This window comes from Notolabrus celidotus, chromosome 3 (genome assembly GCF_009762535.1).
Source record: "Notolabrus celidotus isolate fNotCel1 chromosome 3, fNotCel1.pri, whole genome shotgun sequence".
NCBI classification, from domain to species: domain Eukaryota; kingdom Metazoa; phylum Chordata; class Actinopteri; order Labriformes; family Labridae; genus Notolabrus; species Notolabrus celidotus.
Window position 1 is genome coordinate 33,506,368 of NC_048274.1, and position 12,002 is coordinate 33,518,369.

Sequence of the window (12,002 nt, forward strand, 5' to 3'; positions counted from 1 at the left end):
TACCTTTGCATTTCTTGCTATGACTGTGTACTAGGGATGCCAACAATTAATCCACTATCAATTAATTGATTGTTAAGAATTTTCTCAAACACATTTTTTAGTTTCGATTTTATATCTCGCGGAGCAAACACTTGTGGTCTCATATTTCATTCCTACCAGGGAGGTGTTTTAAGTTTTGCATGTTTTGATGTGAATCAGCTGACTAAAGGTGTTGACACTCAGCTGGGGGCTGCGGCTGAGTGACAGGTCTCCATGAGCGCTTTTTCCTTCGCCTGCGGAATGATTATGACCTGGTTGCACTCCCAGCTGCATCCCTACTGTGTACCAACCTCATCCATCTAGACCTGGATCATTTCTCATGCGCGCTGCTTTATTCCCACATCCAAGTAATGATCTTTATAACACGGATCAAGTACAGTTGCGATGAATCTCAGTGATCTCAGTGAAACGTGCTGACAGACACTAAGAGTGGACTTTTCATTGTTTTCACTCTGTGGTCTGTCTCAACCTTTTTACTTAGAAGACACTTTAGTGCTGCAATTAAAGGAAGAACGGATGCAGACATGTTGGCCCTTATCCAGACGAGCGCGTACTGGACGCGTTTTTTTGCTTGCGTCAACATTCTGTTTCGGACATGTTGTTTTGGTGATAAAAGTCTTTCGAGCACAAACCGAAAATGCACTTTTGGGCCATTTTTGGCTGAAAATTTTGGGTGGCCGAATTTTCGGTGCATCCCTAATTAAAAATAAAAACATGTGAACTGACCAGAGTTAGTTTTTGTGTTAGATGTAATAATAAATCCATCATAGACTGATATTAGCTCTTCTGTGACATGATTCACTTGTTTCTTTGGATCTGAATTTCAGATTTGTTGACATGTAGTCATTTCCTGAGTAGCTGTCCTGTATTAGTCTGTTGACTGAACTTGACACGGTTCATCCATAGTCATTAGGGCCAAAGTAATCTGTGCTCGCGTTGTATTTGTGGGGGAGGAAGATATGGGCTGACATTCAGGCTCCATATCACAGTAGAACTTGATAAAGCTCTCAGTCAGGGAGCTCTCAGGAGCCTTTTGAAGAGCTGGTTAGAAAGATCTTAAATGCCAGCCTGTTGATAGGAATCACTTTGTTAAATGTTACCACTCTGCCCTTTTGAGAGCTGCTACGAACTAACATGCATGTCACAAACACATTGCCATTCTAAAATGTTACACAGTGAATGATACCTCCCTGTTAAAATCTAATAAGCTCATTTTATAACCAAGTAACAGTCACAAATCTCATTGTTTGCCTCTCTCAACTGCTGTGGGAAAAAAAGGTTTAACACGTGATTGCTCAACAAACTCCCCATCCTTGTCTGATGTGTTTTCTGTGTTTGTCTTTGTCATGTACCCCGTCAAATATTTACTGATCTAATTGGCCTGTGTAGTATCTGTGTGTCTAACTGCACTGTCCACTCTGGTTTGTGTCTTGTCTTGTTTTGTCTGGTGCAATGCCAGAGATAGTCACCCAGGATAATGGGGCAGGTTTGTGCACAACCTAGTGTGTCTTTCCCTGTGCCTCCATCCTCAGTGTTTGTTTTTGTGTCTCCCTTTTATATCCATTTCCTGTTTGTGTGCTATGACTCATCAAAGTCAAAGAACTCAATTTATGCATATACAAGAGGCACATTTTTTTGGAAAACATTCTGGTTCCGAGGTTTGCCGTGCTCTGTGTAGGTGTGTGTATGCAGTTTGCTTCCTCCTGCTCTGTTTCCTGACCTTCTTCTGGCTTCAAAATGACGCTGAGTCCCCGCTCATCTTCATCATGTGAACAAAACGGCAGCATACTGCAGCCTGCTACAAACTGACCTTATCAGATTTCATTGTGTTTGAAAGATACCGTCTCTCCTCTTCCCCATACAGTTGCTCCTCCTCAGCCTGCAGCGGAGGATTCGGACCGATACAGACGCAGGTTCAACATGAGGATGCTGGTTCCCGGACGCCCGGTAAAGGAGACGCCAGCCGCCCCGCCTCCTGTGCCCATAGAGAGACCCACATACAGAGAGAAGTTCATCCCCCCTGAGCTGAGCATGTGGGACTACTTTGTGGCCAAAGTAAGGCTTTGAATTACACATGTAGGGAAACGACTAATGAGATCAGTGAATCATAATATTAACAGTTATCACTCCATCTCTCTTTCTCTCTCTCTCTCTCTCCCCATCGCCTCTATTTATTTGCTTCTTCTCCTCCATCATTATTTTCTCCCCTTCAGCCCTTCCTGCCGCTCTCAGACAGCAGCGCCCTGTATGACTCAGACGAAAGCGGTGCAGAGGATGATGAAGACGACGATGACGCCTTTCTCTCCGACACACAGATAACAGAGCACCTTGATCCCAACTCATATAGGTAGGTTTCACCCTCTGCTGTGCTGTGCAAGCTAATTGGGATCCTTTGTTTGAAGATGTCCTCCATGATGGTTTGTTTGTATCGTAGCTGGGCTCTGATCCGCCTGGTGATGGTGAAACTGGCTCATCACAATGTCAAGAACTTCATCCCTCTCACTGGCCTCGACTTTACCGGTACACACACTTCTTCACTGACACCAAACGGCTCCTCAAATCAAAATAACTTCTTAAGAATGAAATGATTTCAGTGAATACAAAAATAAACTCTTCCTGGGTGTGGCTGTGTTTGTGTTGGTGTCACAGATCTGCCAGTCGCCTCCCCTCTCAGCAACGCTGTGTTAAAGACTCTGGAGAACTGGGAGCAGCTTCTGTTGGAGCGAATGAACAAGTTTGATGGCCCGCCTCCCAACTACATCAACACTTACCCCACTGACCTCAGCGCGGGAGGCGGACCTGCCATACTCCGACACAAGGCCATGCTGGAGCCAGATAACACACCCTTCAAGTGAGGATGAAACCACTCAATACAGTTAACAAGCAGACACACTGTCAAACACTACAGGCATATATATTTATTTCAAAGCATGTATGCCAGTTTTTAGATTTATATGTCAGTACTATAGAAACACTTACACAAAACCACCCCTATTCAAAGATCGTAGCTCAGAAACTCACTGACAGGTATGTTTAAAAGTTACAGAAAGATCAACTGTCGATGATTCAGCTGAAACCAAGACAAAATACAAAACAACGAGGGGCATGTCCAGGACTGGGGGTGCCCCCGCCCAAACTGCATTGTTGAGTTGTTGGAAAAATTCAAAACACATGTCATTTTCTTTCAGGACAAAGAACCATCAGTCCTTCCCCGCCCGACGTCTCTGGCATTTCCTGGTCAAACAAGAAGTTCTTCAGGAAACTTTGATCCGTTACATCTTCACTAAGAAGAGGAAGCAGAGTGAGGTCAGCTGCTCACATGCACAGAAACATTTCTGCTGTTTTTCCCCTCCTCTAAGTGTCCATAAGCTAGGATGATTAACCCCCTGCCCCCTTGTTTTACTTTTACAAGTCACTCTGACTCATATTTAACACATTTACACGTGTTGTCATTTTACCCTTTTCAGTTCACTTCCCTTATTTCCCTATATTCATTCTGTCTGCCAAAATATGCACGTAAATACTTTACATTTTGAGAGGGTAGGCCGCACATCTATTTCCAGCTTAAAAGGGACGTGTTCAGAAAATGATCCCCTGACTGGCGTGAGTTTCTGGCACTGAAGTGAAGCGCCTGCACAGACAGATGAGGAGTCATTTTGGCTGAGTTTGGAAAAGTTGCTCAAAATAGACCACATGTCACCCATAATGATGGAGATTGATGGAATTAGTTATAGTCATCAAACAACTGTCAAGCAGCCAATAAATGCAGTGTCAAGATGTCATGCTAGGAGACTGCCGAAGCCTAAAATAGCAGTCTAAGAAAATCTTCCTACTTCTAAGAACTCGAAGAAGAGCGTAGCTGAAAAAAACAGAACAGTGTTATATTTACAAACAATGTTTTAAGTATTATTATTATTGTTGTTGTATTTATTGTGTAATGTTCTTTTTTATGCTTTACATTTAAATGTTTAAAAGGGTTTTTAAATGTGCATGTTTTGCGTTAAATTTGCATTACATATTTATAATTGATTACCCATAAAACTGAATGTATTTTCTATTTAACGAGTCTTTGCGTTGCTGCACATTTATACATGTCAGTGGAGATTTATGTAGAGCCCTCATAGGATCATAGCCATGAATCTAAAGCCATCACCTCCCTGTTATACACAGAGCTGCTCACTGAGCATTAATCTCTCGAGCTGATATTTTTATTGTCATCTTTATCATTGCTTTGACTCCTTGGACATCTTTAATCAAGTACATGACAGTTCGCTGCCTCCTGTGATGTCTTGAAGTCGTTATTATCATGGCGCTGTCATGACAGACCTCTAATATAGCTGCCAGTACAAAATTAGAAAATTTCACAGATTATGATTCCATATTCTTAGATTCTTAACATTACAACATTAATATCAGCTCTCTCTAACCGGAGCAACAAAGGCACTTTAAATGAAGTGATGTAGCTGTCGGACTCGTATTGTATGCTTCCATGATCCTGCTACGTGACTGTAGCTTCATGCTCATGTTATTTATAATATACAGAGATCCTGTCAACCTTTTACATTATTTTCATTCCATGTTTTATTTTTCTGTGTTTGTGCATGTGTTTTTTGTTGTGCCGTGTTGTTGTGTTGTGTGTCTATATTGCCTTTGTGTGTGTTGTGTAGTCTGTAGAGAACCATATGGACCATTTAAGCCCAAACTGCATAGCAGGAGCTAGCAGTCCTAATAAGGTAGTATTATCTTATGTACCAGCTCAGGCCCTGGTAATGTCTGTCTGTCTGTCTTAATGTTTGGGGGAGTCACTGCAGAGCCAGGCTAGACGGAGTAAGTGCATTAAGGTTAAAAGAAATAGTGTGTACTATTTGCACAGGGTGTAGGTTTGCAGCTTTTGCTCAGATGGGGCGCCAAATTCCGAAAGCTCTTGTATATTTCCTGTCCAGCTTGGCCTGACGGTGACTTCTCTGGCAAATTTTATCAGCATAACTTCTCCTCAAGACTCCTCAAGGCTAAGACCTAACGTCTAATCCTTCCTTTTCACTGGAACATCCACTCACATAACCTCACAGCCGATCCCTGCCAATAACACGTCTCCTTGTGTTTCTCACTCTGTTGTCCTCTCTATTCTGCCGGACCCAAAAGCAAATAAATCTCCCCTTAGGAAGGTTGGCACATTCAGTAGACATACTAACTGCATGCTCACTCTCAGGGCCGTGTGAGGCTTGCTAATCATGCAGGGTGTTGTGAGCGGGGAATCCCAAAGGGACGGTCAAAACTGTCTGTGTTAAATTGGGTAAATGCACATGTGATCATTTTTAGGATTATTCCCTTCTCTTGGTGAATGAGGCTGTAATTTGGGTTGATTTCACATCAAGTGGGAATATCTTTTGAAGCTGCCTGAGGGCACGAGGGATTTGGAAAGAAGTCAGCTCAGCATAAATGGCTTGTAAAGTTTTCAAATTTCACACAGTGCTCCTTGGAGACCTGTAGCTTTAATGTATCATGATCCCTGATGTATCACGTGTCTTTGCTTTTCCAGGTGGAGGCAGATCTGGGTTACCCAGGAGGAAAGGCTAAAATCATTCACAAGGAGTCTGATATCATCATGGCATTCTCCATCAATAAGGTAGGTGGAGTGTGTGTGAGAGAGAGAGAGTGCCGGAAGCACTTTGCTTTACGAGCGTATGATTCCATAATTATATGTTTCCTGGATGTGATTTGGTACTGCATAAGTACGGGATAAATGCATAAGCCTTTCCAGGAACCTTTTTCTGTGTTTACATAAATATCACGTCTTTCTAGGAAACAGGAGGAAACTGTTGCCAAGCTCACCTCACATCCTCTCATCACTCCTTGTTCCTCTCTCCTCTCTCAGGCTAACTCCAATGAGATCGTTCTGGCTTCCACTCACGATGTGCAGGAGGTGGATGTGTCCAATCTGGTGTCTGTCCAGCCCTTCACCTGGATAGGGGACGACTTTGATAAGGAGTCCCGCAGGTGAGATCTTCCCTATGATGGGCTGTGTCATTTTAAGGATTCAAATCTGACTGCTGAGCAGATGGTGGTTTCTTAAATGAGGTTTCATTTACACTTTATGCCAAATATTTAGTCCTTTACATTTAGTATTCATAATAATATCTTTCCACACTGTTGAAGAAACTTCACACCTATTTCAAAAATTCCTCTCTTCTTTCTGTAGCCTTCATCAGCTCCATCAAACACTATCACCTCTTTTAGCTAATTAACTCCTCAGATCATCATCTATTTTTAATAAAGTGTCAACTTGAGTCGACCTCAATCAACCTAATGTATTATCAATTGAATGGTTAATGAAATGTATGAAGTTTTAGCTCTTCAGCTTACATTACTTTAGCTTTTTATATTGTGACTAATGGTTTTAATATACTGTTAGAAGTAAAGAAAGAAATATGATGTAATGATGAATATTTCTAGCTCATATCTACCTCAGAGGTTTTTAATTGCGCTTTCATATTTGACTGATATTGTGAAAGTATCATATTGCATTGATATGCAATGTTATATCTTCAAAGGCTTTTATCTCACTCTGTGAACTCTGCATGAACCCTGGGATGAAGGGACTGGCTTGAGTGATTCTGTATTTATGTATGTATGTTTCAAAGATCTCAAATATTCAGGAAGAGGTTCTGTTTTTTCTTCAGCTCTGACGACATAGACTATCGCTCCTCTCAGACCAACATCGCCCAGGCCAGCTCTGTTCCCTTCGCACCACCTCAGATGCAGGTCTCTGCATCCATGCCGTGGCTGGGCACCGGGCAGACCAGCATGGGAGCCAGTGTGGTAAGAGCCTGTGTGTTATAGAAACACAGATCATCACAAACCCAGCAGAGACAAGCTGAAGTGGGTTTGCAGTTCTCATTGGTGGCCAGTAGGGGGAATCTGAGTTATGTTTTGGAACATGTAGATGGTATTGAACAAGATCTGTCACTTTGTATTCACTTTGTTTCGTAAGAACTTGAGCGGCTGAATAGATGCATCAGTTAAGTTTTTACTTTGCTGTCTGAAGTTGTAAACATTAGACGAACTTCTGCGAGTTAAAGTTGTTTAACTTTAATTCAATTATGCAACCAAAGTGTGTGTAAGCATCTTTTAAATCCCTCTTAAAGATATATATCACGTCAGCATATTTATAGACAAACCTTGTTGATGAACTATAAGGGAAAAAATAATAAATAAACAAAATCAAATCTTTAATTAATCATGATGGAGGTGAAATGTTAAATTAATCTTGATATTGATTTGAGGCCACATCACCAGGCACCACTGTGGCTCCTGCACATTTCTAGGATACATTTTACATTTATTTTTATCAATGTCAAGCCAAACTGAGTCCTGCCGACTAAACAGCTGATCTGCTGAGTCTATGGAGGCTGATACTAAGAGGGTGTGTGTGTTCACATGGCGGTAATGGACTCATGTAAACACAGATAGTAGCAGCTCTCACAGACAGCTAGCCAAGGGTACAGATTTGCGTCACACTTGCTCACAGCCAGGGTTCTCCATGTCCCAGCCGTGTTGATAAATTCTGAGTGTGGTACACTAAGCAAGACGAGACAGAGGGTTTTAGAACGGCTGTGGCTTTCTCAAGTCTACAAGGGACTGGTTAGCGAAGACCTTTGCCAGTCAATAATTATTGGATCCCTTAGGTCAGCAGCATTTCATATGACTCAGAGTGCACACAGCGACATTTTTATTTTCAGATTTTGTCTCTTGAGTCAAGTTTTGAGTGAGAGCAGCAAGTCTGGACAAGTCTGAAACCTTCAATTAGACTGCAGCTTTTTAAAAACAGCATATGAGTTAGCAGAGTGAGACACTACTTACCGGTCCTTGAGTAAATACAACTACCTCTCTCAGACCTGTCGACTATAGTAAATAAAGATGTGTTTTTAATGCAGGAATGCTGCAGATTAATAATAACAGAAAAACTTTTAAAATAGAGAAGACTCAATTTTCTCGAGATATTTCAAGTTAGCCGGTTCATGCTGAAATGTGTAGGCATAAACATTGTTAATGGGCCGTGATCAACTTGAAAGAACATGCAGAAAGAAATGATAAGCTGATGTGATCAGTCGAAGCTACATTCATGTGTAGAGTTGTAATTTTCACTATAAGAACATTATATTGAAACGTGTGTTGTGGTCTGCCTCAGTGATAGTGATGAAATGTTCAGTATGTAGAAACCTCAGACTAACTCGTTGACTAAGTTGATTTGATTGCATCATTTATTTACTTCAACAAAAGCTGTAACTTGTGTTTTCTCAGTTCCATGTATTCTTCATCTTTTTTTATAGATCATGAAGAGGAATCTAAACAATGTGAAGAGGATGACATCCCATCCCATATATCAGTATTGTAAGTGTACAATAAGTCATAGCTACAACATACAACAACATTTCTGTACTGAGCACTTTTCAATTTCAGTTTGTTTTCCTCCTCACTGTCCCCCTCCTTTACATCCCCCTCTCTCTCTCTGTGTGTGTGTGTGTGTGTGTGTGTGTGTGTGTGTGTGTGTGTGTGTGTGTGTGTGTGTGTGTGTGTGTGTGTGTGTGTGTGTGTGTGTGTGTGTGTGTGTGTGTGTGTGTGTGTGTGTGTGTGTGTGTTTTTGTTTAATTATCAGACATGACAGGCGCTCAGGATGGCAGTGTGAGAATGTTTGAATGGAACAGACCTCAGCAGCTCATTTGCTTCAGACAGGCAGGCAACGCCAGAGTCACCCGGCTCTATTTTAACTCCCAGGGCAATAAGGTACACACACACACACACACACACACACACACACACACACACACACACACACACACACACACACATGAACACACACATGCACAGACACACACCCATACTGATACACATTCCACACGTGCCCTTGTTTAGTCTATGTGGTGTGATTGTTCTGATCTCTGTGTGCTCTTCTTGTAGTGTGGAGTTGCTGATGGAGAGGGATTCCTCAGTCTCTGGCAGGTCAACCAAACATCTTCCAACCCCAAACCCTACCTGGTGAGCTCACCTGCCCCCTCCCTCCCTCCCTCCTCCTGAATTAGCACACAGATATTCATCTTCTTCTTTGAGTCACTCTGCACTTTGTTTTCATTAATGTTGTGATCCTGTCCTCAGAGCTGGCAGTGCCACACCAAGACCTGCGGTGATTTTGCCTTTGTCACGTCCTCCAGCCTCATCGCCACAGCAGGACAGTCCAACGATAACAGGTCAGCGACTTCCCAAGGGGACTGACTGACTGACTGACTGACTGACTGACTGACTGACTGACTGACTGACTGACTGACTGACTGACTGACTGTTTCTTCCTTTCTTCCTTCCTTCCTTCCTTCCTTTCTTCCTTCCTTCCTTCATTCCTTACTTTTTTCTTTCTTTCTTTCTTTCTTTCTTTCTTTCTTTCTTTCTTTCTTTCTTTCTTTCCTTCTTTCTTACTTTCTTTCTTTCATTCTTTCTTTCTTCCTTTCTTTCTTTCATTCTTTCTTTCTTTCTTTGTTCCTTACTTCATACCTTTCTTTCTTTCTTTCTTTCTTTCTTTCAATCCTTGCTTCCTTCCTTCTTTCCCTCCTTCCTTCCTTCCTTCCTTCCTTCCTTCCTTCCTTCTTTCCCTCCTTCCTTCCTTCCCTCCTTCCTTCCCTCAATCTTTCTGTCTTCAATCTTTCCTTCTTTCCTTACTTCCTTATTTCCTTCCTTCCTTCCTTCCATCTTTCCTTCTGCCAATCTTTCCTTCCATCTTTCCTTCTGCCAATCTTTCTTTCCTTCCTTCCTTCCTTCCTTCCTTCCTTCCTTCCTTCTTTCCTTCTTTTATCCCTTCCTTCCCTTCAATCTTCCTTCCTTCCTTCCTTTATTCAATGATCCCATACCAGGAAATTGTGGTTTTACACCAGAAGTGAAAAAAGCTCAAGCGCTAAAAGAGAGAAATATAACCATCAAGAAATTCTACTGAATAGAAGTAAAATAATGTTGTAAAATAAAATCAACAATGAATAACTCAGATGGATCTAGAATAAAACATGCTTTACAGTGAGATGTATTAACGTGCTCAAACATTGGGCCAAGGCCCTGGAGTGTAAGTAACACTATTTAGTGTTGATCTTTCTCTGTTGGTAAACCGCTCAACATTTCCATCTTTGTCCTCAGAAATGTTTGCCTGTGGGACACTCTGATTTCGCCCAGCAATACCATGGTCCACGGTGAGAAATCCAGAAATCAGTGGAGAAGCTTATTAATATGATTTGTCTTCATAAATTCAGTTGTTTGATCTGATATCACATTCCCTCTCACCCACTCCTCCAGCGTTCCCCTGCCACGAGAACGGGGCCACTGTGCTGCAGTATGCTCCTAAACAGCAGCTGCTGATCACTGGAGGCAGGAAGGGCTTTGTGTGCGTGTTTGACATCCGCCAGAGGCAGCTGCTGCACACTTTCCAGGCCCATGACTCAGCCATTAAAGCTCTCGCACTGGATGCCTTCGAGGACTTCTTCGTCACCGGCTCTGCAGAGGGCAACATGAAGGTGACTCATGCTCCATCACTCGCTCACTGACCTGACAAAACACACTCACTCTCACTGTCGCGCTGTGATTGTGTTCTGAGGATTAATGTCTTATTCTAGGTACAAAGGTAGTTGATAAAATCAGAAAATCCTCCTTCATACCTACAGATTATCTCCCAGTGACAGGCTCATCTCTGTGGAGTCACATTTCACTTCATCACAGTCCTGACAATGTGGACTAATCAAACCTCCTGCTTGACATTTATTGCTTCCTTTGTTATCAGACAAATACTGCATAGAAGAATTGGTGTGGAGAAAGCTGGACTTATCAGTAGAGACAGTCTAACAGTTTAAAATAACTCCTAACTCCAAAGTGTGAGCCTATTTCTCTAATGTCTCCTGTATCAGAAGCAGTTCTTTTTTGTTTTTGTCTCAAGTTCCAGAGCTATAAAACTATATGGGATGTAACATGACAATTCAAATGTCTTGTTTGTATAAGGAAACATGACCAGAAGTGCTTTGTACATTTACTTTAAACAGTACATTCATGTAACTGGGATTGTAACACACACACACACAGTTCAGAAGTATCAGCTATAGTAGTTTAATCCACTAATTTGATATACAGTGGGGCAAAAAAGTATTTAGTCAGCCACTGATTTTGCAAGTTCTCCTACTTAGAAAGATGAGAGAGGTCTGCAATTTTCATCAGAGGTACACTTCAACTATGAGAGACAAAATGAGAAAAAAAATCCAGGAAATCACATTATAGGATTTTTAAAGAATTTATTTGTAAATTATGGTGGAAAATAAGTATTTGGTCACCCACAAACAAGCAAGATTTCTGTCTCTCACAGACCTGTAACTTCTTCTTTAAGAAGCTCTTCTGTCCTCCACTCATTACCTGTATTAATGGCATCTGTTTGAACTGGTTATCTGTATAAAAGACACCTGTCCACAGCCTCAAACAGCCAGACTCCAAACTCAACCATGGCCAAGACCAAAGAGCTGTCAAAGGACACCAGGAAGGAAATTGTGGACCTGCACCAGGCTGGGAAGAGTTAATCTACAATAGGCAAGCAGGTTGGTGTGAATAAATCAACTGTGGGAGCAATTGTAAGAAAATGGAAGACATACAAGATCATTGATAATCTCCCTCGATCTGGGGCCCCACGCAAGATCTCATCCCATGGGGTCAAAATGATCATGAGAACGGTGAGCAAAAATCCCAGAACTACACGGAGGGACCTGATGAATGACCTGCAGAGAGCTAGGACCAAAGTAACAAAGGCTACCATCAGTAACACACTACGCCAAGAGGGACTCAAATCCTGCAGCGCCAGGCGTGTCCCCCTGCTTAAGCCAGTTCATGTCCAAGCCCGTCTGAAGTTTGCCAGAGAGCATATGGATGATCCTGAAGAGGACTGGGAGAATATC

General features: G+C 42.0%; 1 protein-coding gene across 4 annotated transcripts in view; it reads left to right on the forward strand.

The window, feature by feature from the left end:
- Positions 1-12,002, forward strand: part of dmxl2 (Dmx-like 2) — a 51,578-nt gene that overhangs the window by 36,185 nt on the left and 3,391 nt on the right. For all 4 annotated transcript variants that reach the window (XM_034680164.1, XM_034680166.1, XM_034680163.1 and 1 more), the window contains 15 exons: positions 1,904-2,094; positions 2,253-2,386; positions 2,474-2,559; positions 2,689-2,890; positions 3,228-3,345; positions 4,707-4,772; positions 5,579-5,665; positions 5,915-6,036; positions 6,720-6,858; positions 8,370-8,430; positions 8,696-8,823; positions 8,998-9,075; positions 9,193-9,284; positions 10,213-10,265; positions 10,369-10,586. In XM_034680164.1, coding sequence (XP_034536055.1) covers positions 1,904-2,094; positions 2,253-2,386; positions 2,474-2,559; positions 2,689-2,890; positions 3,228-3,345; positions 4,707-4,772; positions 5,579-5,665; positions 5,915-6,036; positions 6,720-6,858; positions 8,370-8,430; positions 8,696-8,823; positions 8,998-9,075; positions 9,193-9,284; positions 10,213-10,265; positions 10,369-10,586 — 1,775 coding nt within the window. The remainder of the gene's footprint in view (positions 1-1,903; positions 2,095-2,252; positions 2,387-2,473; positions 2,560-2,688; positions 2,891-3,227; positions 3,346-4,706; positions 4,773-5,578; positions 5,666-5,914; positions 6,037-6,719; positions 6,859-8,369; positions 8,431-8,695; positions 8,824-8,997; positions 9,076-9,192; positions 9,285-10,212; positions 10,266-10,368; positions 10,587-12,002) is intronic.